At 43.5% G+C, this 26,024-nt stretch overlaps 2 protein-coding genes across 7 annotated transcripts in view; one reads left to right on the top strand and one right to left on the bottom strand.

Annotated features, from left to right (window-relative positions):
• Positions 1–26,024, bottom strand: part of SIK2 (salt inducible kinase 2) — a 118,044-nt gene that overhangs the window by 11,274 nt on the left and 80,746 nt on the right. For all 4 annotated transcript variants that reach the window (XM_048827468.2, XM_048827469.2, XM_048827474.2 and 1 more), the window contains 5 exons: positions 25,213–25,337; positions 20,073–20,196; positions 18,930–19,150; positions 17,141–17,293; positions 10,761–10,919 (listed from right to left, as the gene is read on the bottom strand). In XM_048827468.2, the coding sequence (XP_048683425.1) occupies positions 10,761–10,919; positions 17,141–17,293; positions 18,930–19,150; positions 20,073–20,196; positions 25,213–25,337 (782 nt within the window). The remainder of the gene's footprint in view (positions 1–10,760; positions 10,920–17,140; positions 17,294–18,929; positions 19,151–20,072; positions 20,197–25,212; positions 25,338–26,024) is intronic.
• ALG9 (ALG9 alpha-1,2-mannosyltransferase) overlaps positions 1–26,024 on the top strand; it is a 139,390-nt gene that overhangs the window by 109,755 nt on the left and 3,611 nt on the right. Inside the window, exons 15-16 of one of the 3 annotated variants that reach the window (XR_007353550.2) lie at positions 8,429–8,569; positions 8,660–9,230. The gene's annotated coding sequence lies outside the window, so the exon portion shown is untranslated. Of the gene's footprint in view, positions 1–8,428; positions 9,231–26,024 lie in introns of those variants that run through there. The other 2 variants (XR_012665781.1, XR_007353549.2) reach the window with 2 other exon arrangements.

The raw sequence follows: 26,024 nt of genomic DNA, 5'->3' as shown, positions 1-26,024 counted from the left end.
ATTTTACATTTTGATTCCTTAATAGTGAATAGGAAAAAGATGGCACCTGTGTTCATACCATACGATGGCTGGTACTTTATGCAGTCTTAAAAAATAGTTTGGTCTCTAAAGTACCCTAGAAGTTGTAAGCAGCTTCCTTTTGCAAGGCTGGCCTGGGCTGCTACTTTTTTCTTCTGGAAACATCAGGGTGGATAACCACATTTTTTCATTTGTTTATTCAACTAGTTCAAAGTTAAATTACTAGCTCGTTCAAAATTGAGAAACTGAATGAGAGCTGAAAAAGCAGGAAAGTGTGTTCTCTCCCGATCTAGGAATAAAAATGGAGTGTGAGGATGAGATCGATTAGAACTAAAATCTTGACGGACACGGTGACCTGAAACATTTAGTTCAATTCATTAACTACAGACACTTCCTTTAACAAATCAGCAAGTTTTAAAAAATAAGTATCAAAATTGAATTTATGTATCCAGGACATGTAATATTTTTAACTAATAATGATTCTAAACTGCTTTTTTGTGCATTTAAAATAATAAAGTAGAATTAACTTACTTTCAGATTTTTATATTTGTAACTTTACAACTACGTATAACCTTTATACTAAATTTGGTACTTTTTTGCTAACCAGGAAGATATACTGTATTTATACATATTTAAGCAGTTATAAACAGACATTTTCATGGTTACAATCAATTTTTATCTTTAATTGCATCTGTAGTTTAGTTATTTTCCTGAAAAAGGGCAATTTCTCATTGGTTAGTAATCATTTTAAATCAGCAAACAGAAAAATTTGATTTAAATCATTGTCAGAAAGAACAATTAATTGCACACATACAAAATGGGAAATGACTGCCTACGAAGGAACACTGTGGAAAGGGATATGGGGGTTATAATGGATCACAAGCTAAACAAGACTCAACAATGTAACACCTCCAGAAAAAGCAATCATCATTCTGGGATGCATCAGCAGGAATGTTGTGAGTAAGACACAAGAAGTAATTCTTCCGCTCCACTCTGTGCTAATAAGGCCTCAACTGGAGTACTGTGTCCAGTTCTGGGCACCACATTTCAGGAAAGATGTGGACAAATTGGAGAAAGCTCAGAGGAGAGCAACAAAAATTATTAAAGGTCTAGAAAACATGAGCTATGAGGAAAGCCTGAAAAAATTGGGTTTGTTTAGTCTGGAAGAAGAGAAGACTGAGGGGGAACATAAGTTTTCAAATACATAAAAGATTGTTACAAGAAGGAGGGAGAAAAATTGTTCTTCTTAACCTCCGAGGATAGGACAAGAAGCAATGGGCTTAAATTGCAGCAAGGGAAGTTTGGGTTGGACATTAGGAAAAACTTCCCAACTGTCAGGGTAGTTAAGCACTGGAACAAACTGCCTAGGGAAGTTGTGGAATCTCTTTCAGTGGAGGTTTTTAACAGGTTGGACAAACACCTGTCAGAAGTGCTCTAGTTATTAAATCATCCTGCAGTCAAGGCAGAAGGAAGTAACTCAATCCACCCTGTGCAAGATATCCGGTGTGATATAAAGACCACTTCAGAGTGGTCCCTTTCAAGCCATCTGATGTGGTCCTGTTTCAAACAGTATTACATTAATGCACACTAGGGAACTTTTAGGGCACACCAGCAGGATCCACGTGCAGCACTAAGTGTGCAGCGCACCAGTAGTGCATTCTAGACTTCACACCCCTAGTATGGACTAATGCACCATGTAGACAAGCCCTAAGGCTCTTGGATTTCTACCATTCAGATGTGGCTCCCAATAAATTGTGTTTCCTATTATTCTGATGCCTAAGATGGCTAGGGTATAGTTGTCAAGTGTAGTTCAGGAACCCATCCTTGGTCTTGCTCAGTAGGGACAAAAGATGAAAGAATAAAGAGGCATCCCTGGGTTTGACATTTCATGGATCATCTAATAACATTTCCTCATTCTTGGTTTAAGAAGGTTTTAGGAGAAATAATTTAATCCTCTATTCCTGTCTAATACTGAACAGTTAATATTATGCTTTTACCTTTATTACGTACATTGCGGTAAATCTTCAAACCCTTCAGAGGGAGCTTTCCAACCATTGCCTAGAAGGTACTCTGCTCCTGAATTTTCCTCTCTTCTGCATTTTCATTTTGAGTCCCTCCAACCAGATAATTACCTCCCCACTCTTCACTAATCCCCAGACATTTAAGCAGTTGCAGTTTTACAAAATGGTGTACATACAGTTCTCTACAGAGTTTAGTCTTATCAGATTAACTTCATAATTAGATAACTGCTAAGCTGTTTGGGGTTGGGCCAACTGCCCACACATCTCTGTGGACTTTGCTTTCTAGTGAAAACCCAGTCAGTTTTCACTACCTAGTCTTGGAATGTAATGTCTATACCTGGATAAGGGTTAGAGTGGGGAGCACCGCATAAGCCAGATGATTACCAGACCCAGGGAAAGGGCAGGCATTCAGCTATGCCCAGATGGAGGATCCACAAAGCCCTCCAGATGAGAAATGACTGCCTGGTGGACTAAAAGAAATCTGTATAGGTTTCTGAGAAAGTCACTTAATTTCCATGCTTCCTGGACTCACAGAAAGGAGACTTCAGGGTAAAACTGAAATTCTCTAGTTTATCCAGTCCTGCTTGCATAGAAGCCGAGTCACGTTTTGGGGTGGTACCCATGTCTGTTCATCACCTCCATAGCTGCACGATGCTAAATGATGGATATTTCTAGGGATAAACTTAGAAGGGGAAGAATGCATTCAGGCTTTACCTAGAGTAAATTTGGATTCAGTTTTATTCTGGACACTTCCTTGATATCTTTTGCAATTTAATTCTTAAACTTCCCCCTGTTTATAAACTCTTGAGTTTCCTGCATAACATTTCCAACCTGTTTTAAAACCCACTTGAGCAAGCAGCTTGATGCCAGAAACAGGTTATTTCTGAATCTGTGGAATCCCTGTACTCTCCTTCACACCATTCCTGCAAGCCACCAAGTTGTGAGCACCTTCTTTCTGATCATGGACAGGGCAGGATGCCCCCTGAAGTCCATCAGAGCTGCTCCTTAGTCATTTGGGGATCACTGAGTGATATGAGGTGCTTCTGCTGACCCAAGGAATGAGACTGGGACTATTTTCTGGCATGGCAGCGCATAGCACTAACTACAAGGGCCATCATTGCCAGAGACTGATTTCATGGGTTGCTTTTTTTAAATACAGGGATCACTAGTGTCTCTCCCCAGTCCTGACTGAAGAGTCTAATGGGTGACTGCATTACAAGAAGGGGCTTTTGTATGCACTCCCCGCTGGTGCGATTTAATACTGAACTAGTGTAATTTTGTGACAGTAACGGAACAGTTCAGCAGTCAATGAGATGCCAATGCCATGCGGTAGCAGCATTGCTTCTGTTTGATAGGAAACATTTAAATGTCCCCAGCTGTAGTCATTTTTACAATAATATGGGGAAGGTCATCCCTGTTGCCTGAGTTTTCCTTGCAATGCTATAAACTTGAATGAAAATTTTGCACATGGTCCTGAGCTAACCACCATCAGCACAGTGCAGACGTTCCCACTACACACTGGAATTCAGTTGCCCATTCTGTATAACTAGCATAACTTCCTAGTTATTAAACACAAGAGAAAAGATAACAAATGACCAGTCTCTGTGTGCCTTCTCCCTGAGTTTAACCGCGAGTAGTGGGGCCTCTGAGGAGTCAGATAGCAATGTCAAATGCAAGGATGCAACTGATTCCTGCCACTGTTTTTGCGGGGGTAGAGGATGCATGATAGATAAATCAGCCTCAAAACAGAAAAGCATTAGTGACACCTGAGGCCTTGCCAGATGCATTACTAACACACAACCTCCAGCAGTTAAATCTGCACTGAAGGCAAAATGCTGGGCCCTTCGGCCCTGTCTTGACACGTAAAGTTTGTGGTTTTCAACTGAGTTAGCTGACCAAAACTGAAAAGCTCTCAATGCTTATGTAGGATCCAGGCCAACAAGAAAGCACATTAGCTAGCTCTTTGTAGCCTTGGCTACCTCTCTAGCTACAACATGGCCAGCTAAATATCTTCAGCCCAGGGTGGATTGATTTAAATCAGCTAGTTAAATCACCAAGAGGCAAGTCTCAATTTAAATCACTGATTTTAATAAACTTTTCCATTTGTACTTCAGGTATTTTTAAAGAGGCACGTTCTCACTGATTGATATAACCATTGAAACATGTTGATTTACAACTAAATAGAGTCAACTGTGGAACTCCTTGCCTGAGGAGGTTGTGAAGGCTAGGACTATAACAGGGTTAAAAGAGAACTGGATCAATTCATGGAGGCTAAGTCCATTAATGGCTATTAGCCAGGATGGGTAAAGGAAGGGTGTCCCTAGCCTCTGTTTGTCAGAGGGTGGAGATGGATGGCAGGAGAGAGATCACTAGATCATTACTTGCTAGGTTCACTCCCTCTGGGGCACCTGGCATTGGCCACTGTCGGCAGACAGGATACTGGGCTGGATGGACCTTTGGTCTGACCCAGTGTGGCCGTTCTTATGTTCTTTACACTAGATTTGGTATATATTTTTGCTATCTAAGAGTAGACTATAACTATGTACATTTATTTAAGCAATTATATAGTTTATTATTTTCACAGTCTTAGCTGTACATTTAGGTATGTTTGAAAACGGTGAATGATTTATTGCTTATTTACTAGATAATTATCTTTTTGCTCATCATTTGCATCAAGCGGCATTAGGATGGGAACTGGAATTTAATTAAACACACAAAACAGCATATATTGTAATTAAACAAAACTACCTCACATGTTTTGGGTACTTAAACTTCTCTTATCAAAACATGTTTCACATTTACAACGAAACAATTTGTTAAATAGAGATTAACTAGTGAGTGAATTAAACTGATTATTTCAGATCAGCTGGGCAAGTTTTCAAATATGCCTAAGTGAAAGTGACTGAAACTTAAGTTGCCTACTTGCCGAAGTCTCCTGAAAATGATAGACTCTTAAATTACTTCACGTGACCTATTGTGCCCTATTTATAAAGCTTGGTCTCAAATTAAGAAACCCAGCCCCCCCGATTCTTTCCTTATATAGAAAAGCAGCCTTTATTTAGCTCACAGGTTTTGATAGAGGCTCATGGATTCAGCACATTTTTTTTATTTAACCCTCTTAAGAGATAAGTAGTTTAGGCCTGAACATATTTTGTATTAAAATTAGATTTCATTTTAATCAGGTTTAAAAAAAATATTAAACAAATCCAAATGTTTTTATTTTAAAAATCTATGGTTATCCACCCTATTTCAGGTGAATAACATCTTAAAGAACAATAAGAGGGCTTTTCAATTACATTACACTAACTCAATTAAGCTAACAAAATTGAAAACTCCATCCTATTTGCTGTCAAGCAGTGCCTATTTGTTGTCCCCGCCCCCCATGTGTTTAATAAATAAGGATTTAATGTTTGTTATGCTGTCATCAGGATAGAGAACAAAACCAGGGATACACCAGTACCAAACTGATGAGTGCAAATCATTGAATCATAGAATATCAGGGTTGGAAGGGACCTCAGGAGGTCATCTAGTCCAACCCCCTGCTCAAAGCAGGACCGATCCCCAATTAAATCATCCCAGCCAGGGCTTTGTCAAGCCTGACCTTAAAAACTTCTAAGGAAGGAGATTCTACCACCTCCCTAGGTAACCCATTCCACTGCTCCACTGCAAAAGTTTTTTCCTAATATCCAACCTAAACCTCCCCCACTGCAACTTGAGACCATTACTCCTTGTCCTGTCCTCTTCTACCACTGAGAATAGTCTAGAACCATCCTCTCTGGAACCACCTCTCAGGTAGTTGAAAGCAGCTATCAAATCCCCCCTCATTCTTCTCTTCTGCAGACTAAACAATCCCAGTTCCCTCAGCCTCTCCTCATAAGTCGTGTTCCAGACCCCTAATCATTTTTGTTGCCCTTCGCTGGACTCTCTCCAATTTATCCACATCCTTCTTGTAGTGTAGGGCCCAAAACTGGACACAGTACTCCAGATGAGGCCTCACCAATGTCGAATAGAGGGGAACGATCACGTCCCTCGATCTGCTCGCTATGCCCCTACTTATACATCCCAAAATGCCATTGGCCTTCTTGGCAACAAGGGCACACTGCTGACTCATATCCAGCTTCTCGTCCACTGTCACCCCTAGGTCCTTTTCCGCAGAACTGCTGCCTAGCCATTCGGTCCCTAGTCTGTAGCTGTGCATTGGGTTCTTCCGTCCTAAGTGCAGGACCCTGCACTTATCCTTATTGGACCTCATCAGATTTCTTTTGGCCCAATCCTCCAATTTGTCTAGGTCCCTCTGTATGCTATCCCTGCCCTCCAGTGTATCTACCACTCCTCCTAGTTTAGTATCATCCACAAATTTGCTGAGAGTGCAATCCACACCATCCTCCAGATCATTTATGAAGATATTGAACAAAACCGGCCCCAGGACCTACCCCTGGGGCACTCCACTTGACACCGACTGCCAACTAGACATGGAGCCATTGATCACTACCCGTTGAACCCGACAATCTAGCCAACTTTCTATCCACCTTATAGTCCATTCATCCAGCCCATACTTCTTTAACTTGCTGACAAGAATACTGCGGGAGACCGTGTCAAAAGCTTTGCTAAAGTCAAGGAACAACACGTCCACCGCTTTCCCCTCATCCACAGAGCCAGTTATCTCGTCATAGAAGGCAATTAGATTAGTCAGGCATGACCTTCCCTTGGTGAATCCATGCTGACTGTTCCTGATCACTTTCCTCTCATGTAAGTGCTTCAGGATTAATTCTTTGAGGACCTGCTCCATGATTTTTCCGGGGACTGAGGTGAGGCTGACTGGCCTGTAGTTCCCAAGATCCTCCTTCTTCCCTTTTTTAAAGATGGACACTACATTAGCCTTTTTCCAGTCATCTGGGACTTCCCCCATTGGCCACGAGTTTTCAAAGATAATGGCCAATGGCTCTGCAATCACAGCCGCCATTTCCTTTAGCACTTTCGGGTGCAACTCGTCCGGCCCATGGACTTGTGCACGTCCAGCTTTGGGCGTGGGAAGACTCTGGCAGCTTATTTGTTAACACAGGGCTATAGACGAGATTTGATGTTACAAGTCAGGCACAGAATGAGAGAGTTTCAAAGAGCTTTTCCTGAATTCAGCTGGTTTTCATACCATGAGAAGCAGCATTGTAAAATGGCATGGTGAGCTTCACATTCCTGTCAACGACTCTGAGAAACCTGGTCTGTTTGCAAATAAAATGATGGCATTTCATATCTCAGCCCTGCCAACTCAGTCTGGGGTCTGAGTGTTAAGCTGTTTCCCCCCCTAGCTAATGCATCATCAAAAGTAAAGATTCTGCAATGGACACTTAGTTAACCATTCTGTTGCCACTGGACAAGCCAGAAGAGAAATCAGTTTGCCTTCTGTTAGCTGAGTTAGCTATGGTGCTGCAGCAGCAATAACAAAAACAGTGCCAATTTAGTTTAAAGTCAGCTGATATGACTCAGAATAAAGGGAGTAGAACTGTTGAACAAGAAAGTTCAATATTTACCAAGTAATTTCTTTCAGTAGATTCAGAAATGTATGAAGTGATAGAAAAACAGTAGCTAAACTTCCATTGTTATAAGAGTGCTTACAGAACAAGTCTTGAATACGGAAAATGGCTTTCTATGCCCTTCTTGAACACCTCAAGCTTTTCCAACTCCACATGGGACAAAAACTGAGCCATCAAAGTAAGATAATGCAAAAAAACCCCAAACCCCAAAACAAAAAGCTGGAGATCTAGATTCAGATTCACCTAGAGAAATGAGTTAGGGTCCATTGTTCACTACACCATGTGGTTTTGGCTCCTGTTCATATATGGGATTCTGTTCCTCCATTTTTAACATGCATTGGCAGAGTAAGGCTGCTGCAGGTCAGAACTAGCTAACTGCCATCAGGGGCAGGAGTGGAGTAGCAGGTTCGAGATGCATGGGCAGAGCTATAATAGAGAAGTTTACACAGCAGTTTCATTCCCTGTTGTGCTGACTAATGGTATTAGTCGGACTTTCATCAACACTAAATTAATGCACAAAAAAATCTAATGAATTGGCAGCCCTGATGCAGGGTTCTCTAGTTAGAATTCTAACATGAAAAAAGGGTATTTGGGTCTGCTGTATGATTTTTTTAAAATGTTTTAGGGGAAAACGTGTTGCAGAACAGTTAATCTACGATAAAGCATCCTTTAGTATTTTGAAAACAAATATGTTTTCAAACAGCCTGTGTGATGTAGCTCTAGGGAAATACTTCCAGCATTCTTATGAGATAAACACCTATACATATTTTGTGCTTGTTGTATAATGTGTTGGTATTTATAAAGAACAGCTCTGGATCTGCAGTCTGATATTTTAAGACAATTTTTTTCTTTCCATAGGGTGTGTCACATTTTAGGAGTATCTCACAGACACCTCCCTTCCTATTTGTGATTCTGTGGACCAGCTATACATAGATTTTATGCTACCACCTATCCCTGTAGTGGATTTTGTGCAGTCTCTGGCACTTCTGCCTTTTCAAGGTAAAAACTCTGCTTCTCCCACTTAATATCCCTGTAGCAATAATAGTTTCTTACATGGAAAGTATTTAACATATTTGCTGTCTTGTATAGCAATTTAGCAGCTGAAATGGATGAGGAAAGCCAACACCACATGGCCAGTCATTTCTTTGCAGACCACCAGAGGCATATGGACCACAGTTTGAGAACCTCTGGTGGACGTGGACTGTAATATCTAGCCATTGCAATATTCTCAGGTCAGTGTGATCTGACTCCGCAGTATAAAGTACTCTGTGTGCTCATCTATTCTGTTCAAGCGGCATTTATTTAAAAAACCAAAAAACCTGAAGGGTGATGCAAGAGAGATTTTCATTTTCAAAGGCTGCTTCTTTTAAGTCTTGTGATTTGATGGCCATTTGCTTTAAAGTGAATCCATAGCTTTTCCTCTGCAAAGGGACCACACACACAGAGCTAGTCAAATCACTGACATGAAAAAGGTCCGAAGTACTATACTACTGTCAACATCTAACCATCAACAAATAAGAAATCCTTCAGAATGGCAAGTAGGGACTAAAAAACATGGTTTGAATCAGCATATAAAATGCCAAGATTAAACTTCTAATGTGGTAACAAACGTGCAAATGCCAACGTTAGTGTGTGAATAAACACATTTTTGAACAATTCAGTCTGACGACAAACTCGAGTTTTCTCTATGCTGCCAGTTCACATCTTTCAGCCTCCCTACAAAGCATTGCCACAGACACATAGGTTGATGGCAAAATACATCAAACTTGCTGTTGCTCCCTTCAGAGAGTTAAGCTGTAACTGCACACGTGTATAGCTGTGGAATTGTCAAACTGTATTAGCAGAGTTCAGTTAAGTCTTAACTGTGGAGGTGCAGGCAGCCTACACAATCTTCCAGTCTGATTGCAGGAAACAAAATGCATTAAATGGTCTCCAGAGCAGATTTTATATACAATTCTAGTTACAGAAATGGCCTTGCTGAGAGGATCAGCTGTAATCCCGCTGAGACACAGCAGTTTGCTAATACTTTCTGTCAGTATGAATGTCCCTGCTGGCTATTTACTGTTAAAGAAAGAGTATTTATTAATTTTTTACTGTAGTCCATTTAAACTGAAGTGCCTGTGTCTGCCAATTTTCCTGTATTTCATAAGACAGGGGGAAGAGTGAAATTCTAATAGCTTTAGCTGGTAATGCAAGCTTATGGTTAAGGCTCCATGTTCTCAAATATCTACATTGCTGGAAAAAAAAAAAGAAAACATTTCACTTTCAACTAAAAGTTTCCCATGTTGGACTTCGCACAAAAGTGGGTTTTTGGGAAGTTTGAGCAGCATCCAATTGCCCATTTTTACACTGTGTTAAGCTGGAGAGAAAGATACATCTATGCATAAGTCAACAGCACAAGCAAAACGCCTGCCTGAGCAACTGTCCTCAGGGCAATTTTTACAATTGTGGAGGGGAAAAAAAAAAAATCTATGGAGATTGATTTGTTTAAAAACAAACAAACAAAAAAGCATGGCAACTCAGTGGGCTTTGAATGTGAGACTAAAACCCCTGGGAGCCAGATTAAGGGACACAGATTAAAGGACACAGTTTTGTAAAACTGTCAAAGGTGGATGATGAATTCCTGATTCTTGTCTCTAGAACTGGTCACGTTTCTCACATACATATATGTGGTATGGGTATGTATGTGTGACATATGCACATTTATAATACATGTGGAGGTAACATCTGACAAAGGAATTCATGGTGCACTCTGACTGCCTTACCTGCCCTCTGACTAATCAGTCTTCCCCAAATCACCCATACAAAGATAGGATGAATAAGTTTTGCTTTTAAATGCCTCACAGAGGCAAATAGGGAGAGTAGATATACTGGAGAGGGCAGAGGGAGGGTTATCCCACTCAAGACTATACAGCTTTCAGTAAGCCCAGCTGGCAGGAATCAGGGTTGATCCAATGAAGTCAGTGGAGTGACACCACCTTCTAAAAGCTAAGAATCTGGCCCTGTTCTCTTAGGGGTTCTGTACTTGAAAACAGACATGCCCTAAAAGCCAATGTGCTGGTCTTTCAATTAACTAATGAAAAGGTGCAGATCATTCTGGTATCAAATGCTACTTTCAGGCAATAATTTAACAGTACCAACCCCCCAAAGCTTTAGTGACATTGAAAGAGAGGTAATTTATAAGATGTACCTTTGGGGTATCGACTCTCTCTTCCTCCATGAATGCTGACTCGACGTGGCAGCTGGATGCGGGAAAGGAGAAGGCTTCTGGAGCTGGTGGGAGGCCCGGAGACCTCAGCAGCCTTACATTCTGTGAACGCAGGTTCACTGGGGGCACTGCAGCTTGTGTCTATGAGATATAATAAAACCAAACAGTCTTAGGGCAAAAAAGGAATCATGAACAATGAAAATACAAAGATAATTGCAAATTCAAAACCTGGTAGTGTATCAGGGCTCCCCTGAGGAGTGTAGATATTTCTGCTTATTGCTGCATGATAAGGAGGAAGCCTTGGTACTAGTTAGGCTTTTGTCATGTTGGATAAAGGGAGACACATGCTTGAGTTAAATTCCTTCAAGGTCATTGGCATACAAGTGTCATTAACATTAAAAACACAGTCCTGCTCAAAGGCTGTGGGTGAGATTTACTGCCTAGTTCTTCCTACAGAAACATAGCCTTGCAGGCTTAGACTTCAGAGTTCATTTAGTAAATAGAAAGATTTACGTTTCTGAACAAACAGCATCTCTTCAAAGATGGCAGAAGAAAATTGCTTGGAATCTGCAGATGCTCCAAACTGCTCATGCTTTCCATGTTCCACAAATCCTTTTCATGGTTCCTTTCCTCTGTCATGAACTGATAAATGTTTTAAAGTCTCGTTTAAAAAGCTTTATTTGTATAAGAAATCTGTGTTAAAATGAGGCAAATGGCTATTTTAAGCTGTTTGTGACTGTCTAAAGATCATCCCACCCGCTGACCCCCTGTGGAACAAGACATAGAAAGGAATGGGAAGGATTCAGCTGTGAAGTCAGGCACCTTTAGACAGGAATTATCTCCTGGAAAACATAGTATTGAAAGCAAAGGGGCACCAAACTCCAGGCAAATGTGGTGAAATCGGGGAAACTGACAGTTACATGAAAATGGACTGGAACAAAAGAGTTGAGGGTCCACACAACCTGTCTGTGAAAATCAAACTGCACTGATCTATATTATAATGCTGCATAAAATTGAATATAGTAAGGATATAGAGGACAGAGACTATCTTTGTGCCCAAGACACTGCACCTATGCAAACATTAGGTAACTGTAGTAATAAAACAGAGGACTGCTTCATACTAAAGACATGAAGGGGTCATTCTGTGATTTTTCTTTTTTTCCTCTGGCAGTCTCCACCATCTCAGCTGATGCCTCATAGTTACAGGTTGACCAGATTTTTTTATAATGGAATTTGTTCCTAAAATAATTTAAAATAAGATCTATGTGGGAGTATGCAATTTTGTGTGGGAAATTCACAGAGTCCAGCCTGGAGGAGATAAAAGAAACAACTTCTCAGAGTATCTGGGGTGAAATTCTGGGTGCACTCAAGTCAATGAGAGTTTTGCCATTAACTTCACTGGGGCCAGAATTCCCCCCCCCCCGCCCCCTTGAAATCCTCAGACAAATGGCAAAATCAAAGTGGGGATTCTCTTTATAAGGGGACTAATGCCATGGCTGAGATTGGTGTGACTCATGGGGTATACCGAATGCCATGGATGAGAACTGAATTTAAGCACGTTACCTGATCTAAGGTAACATATTCTGCCTCAGTAAGCAACTGAGGGTTAGTTTTCATGGGAACTGGGCATACCTTGTTGCAACACATTGAAACGAGAAGGCACCTCAAAGCAGAATCATAGCTATGTGGACTAAATTCCTCCACTGTCCCTAAAGGACCATGAATAGAGGCAGCTCTCCCATAGTCAGCCAGGTCTGGGGGAAAAAAATTTGTGCCACTATCATCATCATAGTCAGGCCTGGTTATGTGCTTCCATGTGTAACACAGGCCCAGAATGATCAAGTAACTCCACCTGCATGGGCTGAGCAACCAAATAAAGTGGTTACCAAAACAAAGTTCCATACAAAAATATAAATCAGACTCAGAAGCTACTAGAGCCTTGTTTACACTTGGGATCCCCATTATATCTGATATTTTACTATCAACATGTTGACAGGCTAGTCAAAAGGCGAGAAAGCCTGCACAGCCTTTTCTACCCCAGGGCTCCCCTATCTACAGCTGAACAAGTGGTAGCATCGGTGGGAATATTAGTGAAATTCCCTAGCATAGACACAGCGAGCATCAATCATTTGTGTCCCTGAGATCTCCTCAAACAGCCTGAATGACTTTCAAACCATCACGTGATTTGCAAATGTGTCCATTTGGGTTAGCGGTGTCTGATCTGTGTTTTCAGAGCAGATACAGATTCTACCTTCCACTTCAGGAGAATGCAAAACAAACAAAATGTCTTACAATTAGCCCCCAGAGCACGATCACTGCTCTGAGTCCTCCTGGAAAAGAGTAATGCAAGAAGCCTGGTAGCCTAGATGCAGACACATCTAGACAGAGCGGCACTCAACATACAGAAGGGACCAGCAACTTGACAGAATATATATATTCAATACCATTAAAACTTGACTGTATGAGTCATCTGAGGTCAATTATTTTAATAGGGCCATGCCTCTCATGTTTTCAGTTAGGCATTAATGGAAATTAGAATCCAGGCAATATTTTTGCACTTTAATGAAACAATCGGAGAGCATGTAAAAGGAACTCTAAGGGAATTATTGGAACAAAACACGATAAACTGTACATGACTTTTCTGTTTGGAGAAAGTAACTAGGGAATAAAGTGACAAATGGCAAGAGTGCCCCAGAGCCTGTACTGAATCCATCAGTTTTGGATGCATAACTGAAGAAGATACTGAGTAGATAGCCTCCTGGAATGTAGAGGCCAGTGTCTGAGCAGTAAGCTCAGAGATGCTGTTCTTGTGAGTGTTGGTAAAATGCATGTGACATCTTTGAGACTCAAATCAATTAGTTAGCAGTCATACTGGGTCTACTCACACAAAGGTGCTGGAAAACCTCAAAGGAGTTATTTACAGTACTCAGCCACCTGTGCTACGGGATTGCTAGCAAAACTAGACTCCTGACCACATGCATCTCAGGAGATCCTCATGCTGGGCTCAGCAGAAACTTTTGTATTTAGTGACAGATATACACACCCTTGAGGCACTAAGTATATGAAGACAATGATATCTGCTGCTTAGATATCAGAGTGAATAGGTACCTTAGATAACTAGATCAGGCAGACCAACCCTAGAGATTTGTCTTGGGAATGACCTCACTTCTTCTCCAGACTTAAGTGCAAATATAATGCATAGCTCAAGAAAAGCAGTGGGGAAAGTTAGGGTTAATTTTCAAAGGGTCCTGTGTGTGTAAGAGCACCAAACAGAGTGTGCTGACCATCAGGCCCCATCTAACATAAATTCCTTTCACTCATCTCTAAATAATCCCCTGTAAAAAGTTCAGCTGCTCATTTGCAGATTACATTCAAGGTACTTGGAGCACAGAGAAGTCTGCAGCACAGTTGAGTTGATGGAGAAAGACAAACATACGGACCCTGGACTTCAGAAAAGCAGACTTTGACTCCCTCAGGGAACTGATGGGCAGGATCCCCTGGGAGAATAACATGAGGGGGAAAGGAGTCCAGGAGAGCTGGCTGTATTTTAAAGAATCCTTATTGAAGTTACAGGGACAAACCATCCCGATGTGTAGAAAGAATAGTAAATATGGCAGGCGACCAGCTTGGCTTAACAGTGAAATCCTTGCTGATCTTAAACACAAAAAAGAAGCTTACAATAAGTGGAAGATTGGACAAATGACCAGGGAAGAGTATAAAAATATTGCTCGGGCATGCAGGAGTGAAATCAGGAAGGCCAAATCACACCTGGAGTTGCAGCTAGCAAGAGATGTTAAGAGTAACAAGAAGGGTTTCTTCAGGTATGTTAGCAACAAGAAGAAAGTCAAGGAAAGTGTGGGCCCCTTACTGAATGAGGGAGGCAACATAGTGACAGAGGAAGTGGAAAAAGCTAATGAACTCAATGCTTTTTTTGCTTCTGTCTTCACAAACAAGGTCAGCTCCCAGACTACTGCACTGGGCAGCACAGCATGGGGAGGAGGTGACCAGCCCTCTGTGGAGAAAGAAGTGGTTCGGACTAATTTAGAAAAGTTGGACGAGCACAAATCCATGGGGCCGGATGCGCTGCATCCGAGAGTGCTAAAGGAGTTGGTGGATGTGATTGCAGAGCCATTGGCCATTATCTTTGAAAACTCATGGCGATTGGGGGAAGTCCCGGACGACTGGAAAAAGGCTAATGTAGTGCCCGTCTTTAAAAAAGGGAAAAGGAGGATCCTGGGAACTACAGGCCGGTCAGCCTCACCTCAGTCCCCGGAAAAATCATGGACCAGGTCCTCAAGGAATCAATTCTGAAGCACTTAGAGGAGAGGAAAGTGATCAGGAACAGTCAGCATGGATTCACCAAGGGAAGGTCATGCCTGACTAATCTAATTGCCTTCTATGACGAGATAACTGGCTCTGTGGATGAGGGGAAAGCGGTGGACGTGTTGTTCCTTGACTTTAGCAAAGCTTTTGACATGGTCTCCCGCAGTATTCTTGTCAGCAAGTTAAAGAAGTATGGGCTGGATGAATGGACTATAAGGTGGATAGAAAGTTGGCTAGATTGTCGGGTTCAAGGGGTAGTGATCGATGGCTCCATGTCTAGTTGGCAGCCGGTATCAAGTGGAGTGCCCCAAGGGTTGGTCCTCGGGCCCGTTTTGTTTAATATCTTCATAAATGAACTGGAGGATGGTGTGGATTGCACCCTCAGCAAGTTTGCAGATGACACTAAACTGGGAGGAGAGGTAGATACGCTGGAGGGTAGGGATAGGATACAGAGGGCCCTAGACAAATGAGAGGATTGGGCCAAAAGAAATCTGATGAGGTTCAACAAGGACAAGTGCAGAGTCCTGCACTTCGCACGGAAGAATCCCATGCACCGCTACAGACAAGGGACCGAATGGCTCGGCAGCAGTTCTGCAGAAAAGGACCTAGGGGTTACAGTGGACAGGAAGCTGGATATGAGTCAACAGTGTGCCCTTGCTGCCAAGAAGGCCAATGGCATTTTGGGATGTATACGTAGGGGCATTGCCAGCAGATCGAGGGATGTGATTGTTCCTCTCTATTTGACATTGGTGAGGCCTCATCTGGAGTACTGTGTCCAGTTTTGGGCCCCACACTACAAAAAGGATGTGGAAAAATTGGAACGAGTCCAGCGGAGGGCAACAAAAATGATTAGGGGACTGGAACACATGACTTATGAGGAGAGGCTGAGGGAACTGGGATTGTTTAGTCTGCGGAAGAGAAGAATGAGGGGGGATTTGATAGCTGCTTTCAACTACCTGAAAGGGGGTTCCAAAGAGGATGGATCTAGACTGTTCTCAGTGGTAGCAAATGATAGAACGAGGAGTAATGGTCTCAAGTTGCAGTGGGGGAGGTTTAGGTTGGATATTAGGAAAAACTTTTTCACTAGAGGTGGTGGAATCTCCTTCCTTAGGAGTTTTTAAGGTCAGGCTTGACAAAGCCCTGGCTGGGATGATTTAGTTGGGGATTGGTCCTGCTTTGAGCAGGGGGTTGGACTAGATGACCTCCTGAGCTCCTTTCCAACCCTGATATTCTATGATACTATGAAACATCAGTTACTGACAGCAAAGAATGCCAAATCCTCAGAAAAGCAGAAACAGTCCATTAAAGTTGTTCAACAGCACACTTTTTATTTGTATGCCCCCTAAAAGCGGTCCTGGAATGTTGAGGGTGAAACAGAACTACTCAAGCAATGAACTGGGGCTTAACGATGAAACTCCCTGTCCCTGAGGACAAGTGAAATCATCTTTGTTAGCTTCAGCCTCAGAGTGCAAAGTCAGGCCATGTCCAATTTGCTGCTGCTCTGAGCCAACAGCCTCTGCTTTGTTCACCTGAGGTGGGAGGCAAGATCCTTCACCAAGAAGGACAACTCCGTGTGTGTGCACAGACCATGAAGCTGGGGTGATTCATTGCAGGGAGTAGTTCTGATCCAGTCTGGCTTCTCAGTGACCACATGCCCTTTCCAAGCACAGTGACCCTAGTGCTCACAAAATGAAATAGGAAAATTAGCCAGCCACTTGGGAATTGGCCAGTTTCCAAGGGTTCTCATCCCATTGCGTAGGCAGACATACAGACAATTGGTACCTAGTGTCTCACATGATTTGACAAGACCCACAACACTCAACAGGATGAGTCACAAACAACTGTCTTGTCATATGATGGTACTGAACAGAACAAATGCAAAGCACTCTGCCCAGAGGTACACCGAAAAGCTAGGGATTCTGAAGACACAGGAAAGCGAAGGATCCTCTGACACAGAGCTATCTAGGAACAAGAGCTTTCTGAAACAAGAACATTTTGTGCAGTGATCAGTCCCATCTCTGCCTGGAATTAGGAGTTACCTTGGCGACTGTTTGTTCAGCAATGGTGCTTGGCCGACGCTGACGAGCATCAAGTCTCTGCTCCACAGGGAAGCTACTCCGATGTGACTTGAGTCTCTCCACTAACAGGTAATAGATAGCAGCAAAGTGGTTATAACTCTTGTTCTGCAGAGACTGAAAAGAGAAACAAGTGTCTAAATGCAGCCAACCCTCCATTCTCCAAAACCACAAAATAAGCAGCTAGGAGAAAAATCACACTTTTATCAAAAACAAAACAAAACGCTTAAAGGGGGAGGGGATCTCAAGCAAGTGTCAATCTGGAAACCAATCAGATGAGAGAAAGTTTCAAGCCAGAATGGCAAAGCAGAGACTGTCAGCCTCTTGAGGCTCAATGGTTCTGTTAAGTTAAAAAGACAAAGTCGCTGCAGCTGCATGTGGAAGCCTGCTTCCAGAGTTAGCGGTCACTGCGTGCCTATCCGCAGTGATAGTTGGTGTCTGTAAGCCAAAGGCCTTTCTGAGCCCTCTAAGACTGGCTCTTAGCCATCTGAAGAGAGCAAGCTCCATGACCTCACTTACAAGAGGTAGGCTACTCCAAATCCTCACCAGCACTGGGGAATTGATCCCTGGAGCGCCTGTGCACACATTCAGCCCTTTCTGGCAAGAAGTGTTAATAGTGCAGCCTCCACACTTACTAAAAATACCAGCCATTCTAAGGAAATGATCATGCTGAGTCCTGAGGGAGTCTTTTGAGCATTTATTTCTGGTAAGAGGCACGATTTGGAATCCAAGAGAGAAAGACAGTCAATGTTCGCTGCTCTTACGCTTCCTTTTACTCTCCTCTGAATTTCACATCCCCACCCTTTCAGAAGCATAAAACCAAATTATTTTGCTTCTGATTTTGCCCCTCTCCATATGCCAAATGATGCTTTCCCCAATAACACCCTGTGAATCTGATGAAGCAGAAACCAACAAGCTCCTTTGCTTTGTTTTTCTGCCTAAGAATCAGCTTTATTGTCAACACAGAGCTCTAGAAATAAGGGGGGGGAGAGAGGGGGGGCTGGGGTTGGTTTATAAGCGGCAAGCTTCCGCATCCCAACAGGGGATCTTACAGAGCTAGCACTTTACAAGCTTTGCAGCCTCAGAAAGTCCCACAGGAATTATTCATAGGCATTTCAGTTTGCTCTATGATCCACTATAACAAATTGCAACCCCAAATGTTTGCAAGTGCACTCAAATGAAAACAACAACCAATAATTAATAAAAGAACCACCTCCAGTTCTGGAGGCCCTGGGATACGTGGAGTGAATTCATTAACCTTTCCCTCTGGAGCCAGGGGGTCCAGTTATGATTCCCAGCACAAATGAAAGTTAATTTGGTGATTTTTTCCCCAGGTCCCACTTTTTACATAAGCCCCACGCATTTTGCTATGACTGGCAGTATCTGCACAACAGAAGCCCAGCTCACTGATAAGCCCATCGCATTCAAGAGAACTTTTCCAGGTATTAGAGACATCCTCATTCCTCTGATCTCTTTTATTAATCACTTACAAAGAATTGGGGCCAAAGTTGGCTAGAGCAGTTGTTGTGAACTGCGAGATTTTTAAACCTTCCAGAAGCTGGAGCATAGTTTCTGTAATTTGCCTTCTCTTGCAAGGGCCTGTGCAACTGATAATACAACAGCAGCTTGACTTTGTTGCAAGAGTAACAAAAAGAATGTTATGAGAGAGACTCAGGTAAAATCTAGATTTAATAAAGCAGGACAGTGAATGGGCTCATTCTGGGGTTATATCTCTGTGGAAGGTATATTTTACCTCAATAGTTTTCTGTTGGTCTATTCCAAGGCTGTGCATCAGCCGCAAAACCTGCTCATTATACTCTCCAATGGAAGGCTCGTTCTCCTGTCCTTGTGGATAGAGAATGGGTCTCTGCACAGGAACTTCTATTAGCATCCATTTATGCTCCTTAATCTGAGCAATTGTCAATCTCTTGGATGGGTCTAGGACCAGCATTCTCCTGATCAGGTGCTCACACTCTGTTGGGATAAAAATAAAGTAAAAAAGGAAACATGCTACAAACTCCTAGCAAAGAGGCTACAGTGCACACACTGTATTAATCTGACACCTACTGATGAAGAGCAACAACAGGAAACTGTCCTAGTTGCTACCTAATTTTTGTGCTAAATAAATTTCCTGAAAGTTAAAATAATCTTTTGAGCTAAAGACTTCAGTTCACACCAAGAAAAAAAATCAACTTATTTAAAGAATGTGCTGTCTGGGGAGGGGTGTCATTAATTCTAAACATCTCCCAACATTTAACGCTTATGAAGCCACTTGATATGTTCAAAACACAGCATCCCTTTAATTTAGACTAGACTATTGGCAACTTCTTCCCGGCCTGCAGGCCAATACCCGCATCATCGGTTTTGGGGTTACGCTATCAAACATTTCCTCATTGTTTATGATCAAGACTGACCAAGCAAGACCCAACAACTGGATCAATCAAACTAGGAAAAGATCTCATAGTCTTACAACAAGAACAACAACAACTGGGTGTGCCAAAGATATAAGACTGACACCCAGGCGTATGAGTTGGTTACGTGGTTTGTTGAGCTCTTCTTGGGGTATTTGTTTTTTTGCTTCTGTTTAAAAGATGCAGTCAAAGAAAACAGGAAAACCCAATCTGCATTACGCTAAAATGAGGATTTTGTTTTCCCTGCATTTGCTTTCCAAACTAAAATGAATGTTTGTTTTGTTGTCTTGGAGAATGAAAACTACTTGCTGTTTGAATCTGTGAATTTTTTTCTGTTTCTAATCAGAGGTAGGAAGTGGGACACTCCTCTTCATTTACAATCATATTCATTGCTCATTAATGACTCAGTTGTCCACCATCTGCAGTTTAAGAGTTTAATTTAATTAGAGCTTAAAATCCTCAAAGCATAAGGCAAAATATATTACCTTCTGACATGAAATAGGGGATCCTGAACCTTCCTTCCAGAACCCGTTGTCTCAGAATAGGGAGTGTAGGTCCATCGAAAGGTAACGCTCCACAGACTAGGACATAAAGAACTACACCCATGCTCTGCAAGACAGAGAACATTCCTGCTTTTACCTTTCAGAGGCACATAAGTACTCTTTGCTCTGAGATTTACTTGTGAAACCCCAGGCTATCCTTGCAAAAATTAAAGTTGATTCTACATCCTGCAAGAAACAGTGTTAAAGAAAAAGGAGTCATATACCTGGAAACCCCTAAACCTTAAGAACCCTTAGCCAACCCAAAATGGCTAGGTTTGCAGTGCCTTTTGCTGATAAGCAGGGTAAAGCTGCTGTGTGTAATGGACGAAGGACTCTGGCTGCTAGTGCAAAGCTTCATAGGGGTGACTGAATGATACATGAAAAATGAGCTGCTACTTCAAGGGAGATTTAAAGACACTCTTTACTACATCTGAATATGTTCAAACAAAAAACCCACCCCAAATTCCCGTTGTTCAGAACACACAAACCTCAACCTCTCCTGTTCACTGGCTTGCAAAGTTTTAAGGGAAAAAACCCACTGATGTTTGCATGGACTGTGATGGCTGTGATTCTGCAATGCTGAGTGCAAAGCCCATTGAGAGATTGCATAAGATGTGCAAAGAGACACACACAACCAGAACAGCAGCATTAAGCCAATTGTCAGATTCATTTCTGAAACTATGTGTTAACTGGCAAAGTAAGTGGAAACAGTCTTGCTACATTTGCCAGAGAAGATAGTGCCGTATGGAATTAAATGACTATACCAGACCCAGGGACATGAATCTGTATAGGTAGACATGGCACTAGGTGCCTCAATAGACAGGAAAAGCATTCTAAACACACACCAAAATTGTGTCAGCATACTGAGATTTTAAAACTAAAAATATTAAAAATCAATGTCTTTATCTGCTAAAACCTGAGTTGAGGATTATTTCTTCCTCCTGCCAACTCAGCTTTTTAGAGACCATTTCCATTAGCTGCTTTAGCATTGTCAACTGTAGCACAACAACTCAGGTCTTGGCAGTACGTGAAGGAGGAAACCGCTTTTCAGATGCTTTATTTTAAAACGTAAATACACTTACAGTGTTTTTAGTTTACAAGGAGATTTTGTTAATAAGCCAAGATCTTAAAACAGTTTTAAAAATATTTACCAAAGCTCTGCAATTCACTTTTCACATTCAAACACCGCTCATATTATTCTGAACCTTGTGCATGGGTGGAGAGTAATGGGTTCATTTGGCAGTTACAGGATAATAGGCTCAGCAAAGCTGTAACCTTTACTCATTAAAAAAAGAGTGCCTATGGGGACGGTGTTCATTTACGAAAACAACACAGATCTCTTTAGATGAGCAGCTGCAAGGTGAACGTCTATGCGCTGTGAACTGAGCTCTTACTCATGAATTCATCTGCCTCTCTCACATGTTACGTAGTATGAGCACTGTGCTTCTGGCACCAAAGCACAGGCTGCTGAATTGCACGGTATCTGGGTAGTTCAGGATATGGACACATCATCATCAAGACCAGACCACTAAAATTAGATTAAAAACAAAGAATGAAAAGTCTCATGTTTGACAGTGCACTGAAGAGTGCAAAAACCCTGCTCGGTGCATGTTTCTCCCTCTTTCACTTCATGCGATTTTGGTTGTTCTCTCTGTCCTCTTCCATTAGAGCAGCAAGCAGGGAAACACATACACCGATTCAACAATATGAATCTGCCTGCAGCAGAATGGCACGGGACACATAGCTGCTTCTCTCTCTCAACTCAGAGAGAGGGCAGCCGGCAGCTCCCTCCCCACTGTGTTAGTGACTCAGACTCATCAACAATTTACATCGTGAACTCCTGCAGGAGAAGGAAGCAGTGCAGTGAAGCAGGGACATTCATACAAAGAACCTATTCAGGAAAAACGGTTACCTACCTCTCGTAAGTGTTGTTCTTCGAGATGTGTTGCTCATGTCCATTCCAATTAGATCTTCATGTGCACGATTGTTGAAAAGTTTTTCCTCTAGCGGTACCCGTTGGGTCTGCTGTGGAGCCCCCTGAAGTGGCGCCTTTATGATGGTGTATATAGGTCCCTGCCGACCCGCCGCCTGCTCAGTTCCTTCTTGCTGGAATACTCTGACAGAGGGGAGGCGGACGGAATTTGGAATGGACATGAGCAACACATCTTGAAGAACAGTTAGGAGAGGTGAGTAGCCATTTTTTCTTCGAGTGCTTGCTCATGTCCATTCCAATTAGGTGACTACCAAGGCCATACTCTTGGAGGAGGGGTCAGAGTTCATCTGGTCACAGACTGCAGCACTGCCAAACGCTGCGTCATCTCCGGATTGTTGCAAAATTGCGTCATGTGAAGTGAAGGTGTGGCTAGAGGACCATGTGGCTGCCCTGCATATATCCTGAATGGGCACTTGAGCTAGGAAAGTGGCAGATGATGCCTGAGCTCTTGCAGAGTGCATCGTCAATGTCGGGGCTGGAATCTTGGCCAAGTCATAGGAAGTTCTGATGCATGACGTGATCCAGGATGACATGCGTTAGGAGGAGATGGGAAGCCCTTTCATCCTCTTTGCGACAGTGATGAAGAGCTGTGGGGACTTCCAAAATGGCTTTGTGCACTTGATATAGAAAGCCAAGGCGCGTCTCACATCCAAGGAATGAAGCATGCTATCTCTGGTATTGGCATGCGGCTTGGGAACAAAGGTAGGAAAATGTCCTGATTTATATGGAATTGAGAGACTACCAAAGGAAGAAACGCAGGGTGTGGGCGTAGTTGCACCGTGTCTTTATAAAAGACAGTGTAAGGGGGCTCACATGTCAGCGCCTTGTGACCAAAGAGGTCCAGCTTCTTGGCCTCCTTGGTCTTCAGAGTGGGACCCGGCTGTCCTTGCTGCTCCGTGTGATTGGCGGCGTCCACCACTAATGTGCCCGGCTGGGGATGGGTGAAGAGGTGCTATGCCCCTTCTGTGGAACAAAATATCAGTGTTCTACCCCTTTAGCTGTTGGTGGGACAGAGGCCGGAGTCTGCCAGAGCACCTTAGTTATATTTACAATGGTCTTAATAAGAGGAAGGGCCACCCTAGAGGGCTCCTCAGGAGCCAGGATATCAACCATTGGGGCTGAATCCTCTGTGACCTCCTCAGCCTGTAGGTTCAAGTTTTGCGCCACCCGTCGAAGGAGGTCCTGATGGGCCCTGGTGTCCATTGCTGGCAGAGAGGTAGTTGTCCCTGCCATCGCCTCATCGGGCGAGGTGGACGAAGATAACCAGGGAGGGATTGGGTCCTCTTGCCCTTCCGGTTCCCTGATGCTCACCAGGGTAGTTTCAGGTGCATCAGCTATAGGTGTCCTTTCTTGCACCAAGGGTGGAGCGACAACAGCTCCCGTCTAAGGGTCGGATTGCCCCAGGTCTTCCTCTAGGGACGCAGCCCGCACTCCTGGATCCCTTGAGTCCGATGGGCTCCCGAGGCCACCAAAGTCGCCCTCGAGTCCGGCCCCTGGGCCTGATGGTAGGCCCCTGGAGTCCAGAAGGGCCACTGCACCAGCCCCTGCCACTGGGGAGGCCATGACACCATTGGCACTGGTTGGGGTGCATCGCTTCTTGAGTGGTGCCGGGAACGGCGCCAGGATCTAGAGCGGTACCGGCTCCACCTGGAGGCATAGGATTCCACCTCCAACTCAGAGGAGTACTTAGATGCAGACCAAAATGGAGCAGAATCTGACGGTGCCAGAGATTGGTGCTGCAGCGAGGATGAGTGATGGCCCATCATTGTGGGCTTGCCCCTATGTTTGATTGGGGGCAGAGCCGTCATTGGTGCTGCCTTCGGTGCCGTCATTGTCGGAGCTGTGGTAGGTGGTGGTGCCGGGGCATGTGCCAGCAGGCCCAGGGATTGAGCCGTCATGGTGATCAGATCCCGTGCCACTTCCAATGTGTCCGGTATGGAAGGAAGATGGAGGTCTTCTCCCTCCAAGTCCTCCGGCACCGGAGAGTCTACCCGCACCGGACTCAACATCCCCCGTCACAGCCAGAGTTGACGGCTACAGGACTTGCTGGCCAGGTTTGGGGTGTCCCAACACAGGATGCACCTCACTGGTGTGCCGTGCCGGTGAGCGGCCCCTGATAGCTTTCTTATGAGGCACCGGCAATTGTGAACGTGTCGAAACGTGGAGGGGGCCTCGGGGCCGGGAAGCAGTGCCGATGCTCCTTATTGGAGTCCTTCCTCGTTGCCAAGTGTTCCTGCACGGATGCCGGTGCAGTGCGCACCGAGGCTGCCGCTGCTGTCTTCGGCGCCGGCCGTTGGCAAAGTGCAGATTCCATTAGGAGGAGCTGCAGGTGAGAGTCTCTCTCCTTCTTTGTTCTGGGCTTAAAGCCCCTACAAATCTTGCACCTATCTGCCTGATGACCCTCCGCGAGGCACCTGAGGCAGGAGTCGTGCGGATCGCCGCATGGCATAGGCTTCAGGCACTTCTCACAGGGCTTAAAGCCCTAGTCCCGGGGGAAAGGGAATCGGGGAAGATCCCCCAGCTAAGTACTATTCAACTAATTAACACTAATGGGTAACTATTTACAACAACTATTTGAAGAAAGACTGCTAAGTAGGCACTTGTGACAACCGTCACTGGTGGTAAGAAGGAACAGAGCAGGTGGCGGGTCGGTTGAGACCTATATACGCTGCCATAAAGGCGCCACTCCACGGGGCTCCACAGCTGACCTGACGGGTACTGCTAGAGGGAAAACCTTCTGACAATCGCGCACGCACACCTAACTGGAATGGACATGAGCAAGCACTCGAAGAACCACCGCACATTCAGCAAGGAACAGTGACAGCTTTTTGGATTAGCTAAATTATTTCTTGCAGTGACTTCACGTGCACCTACTATGTAACCTTAATGCCAACCTGGCATTCAAAGTGACTTTACAAAGCAAGGTTCTATGCTTCAAAACTATTGGGTCTTAAGATCATTTTGTGACTTGGTCTAGAAAAATAAAGCCAGAGGGGAACAGCCTGTCTTGTGGCCTAAATGAAATTCAGAGGTGATTACAATCTTAATTTCTAAAAGATGATTTTAATCTAGTAAATAAAATAAAGATACCCAGATATCCAGTTGGGGTCCTTCATACTGCTGCCCTTCAAAGACTTCCGGGGCTGCATACGGGGGGCTTCCACACCAGGTGGTCAGAGGCTCACCACTTTTATAGAAATTTCCAAACCCAAAATCTGTAGGGAAAGAAAAAAAATTATTTTAACACATCTACATTTTTAAACCTGCGTCCAAACCAATGATCTGATGCGGATATGCACTGACTGAGCCTAAAGGCCCACTTTCAGTCATAGCTCTATATTTCTTGCAGAAACCAGAGACTGTTACTCTACTTTTCACTCACAGTGCAGACTGCTAATTCTTAAAGGTAACTGCACAATTAGCCCCCATCCCAACCAGCACAACGTAGTGGTTAATTTTTACCAGTGGGGTAAATCTGGGATTATAACAATGTAATCGTCTAATTAAATGAGAGAATGGCAACCAGGCTATGTGTGCTGAACCTACTTACTCACCTGTAAATGTCTGAGATTCAATACTGAACCCGAGAGCTCCTTGGCTTTCTCTAAGCTAGGCTTTCTTTAGCCCTGAGCACACTCAGGGTGTACAACCAATGTTGACAATCATGGCATCAACTTTGGCAGAGTTCCTTCTTCCCACCTCCAAAAACAGCAAGTATGTGAAAACACACAGGGCCTTGTATTGGTGAGGAAGCCTGCCACTGGCCTGTCTACAACCATTTGTTGCTAAAAGGGGGCTCTGCAACTGAACACTCACTTTTGGACAACTCTGCAATTTTAAAAAAAAGTGTTCTTTATGGCCTAGAAAAGTGACCACATTTTGGAACTTTTAAATCTTACATG

This window comes from Caretta caretta, chromosome 22, assembly GCF_965140235.1.
Source record: "Caretta caretta isolate rCarCar2 chromosome 22, rCarCar1.hap1, whole genome shotgun sequence".
In the NCBI taxonomy this organism is placed as follows: Eukaryota; Metazoa; Chordata; order Testudines; family Cheloniidae; genus Caretta; species Caretta caretta.
The sequence above is the reverse complement of the archived record's forward strand: the minus strand, read 5'-3'. Positions and strand labels throughout refer to the sequence as shown.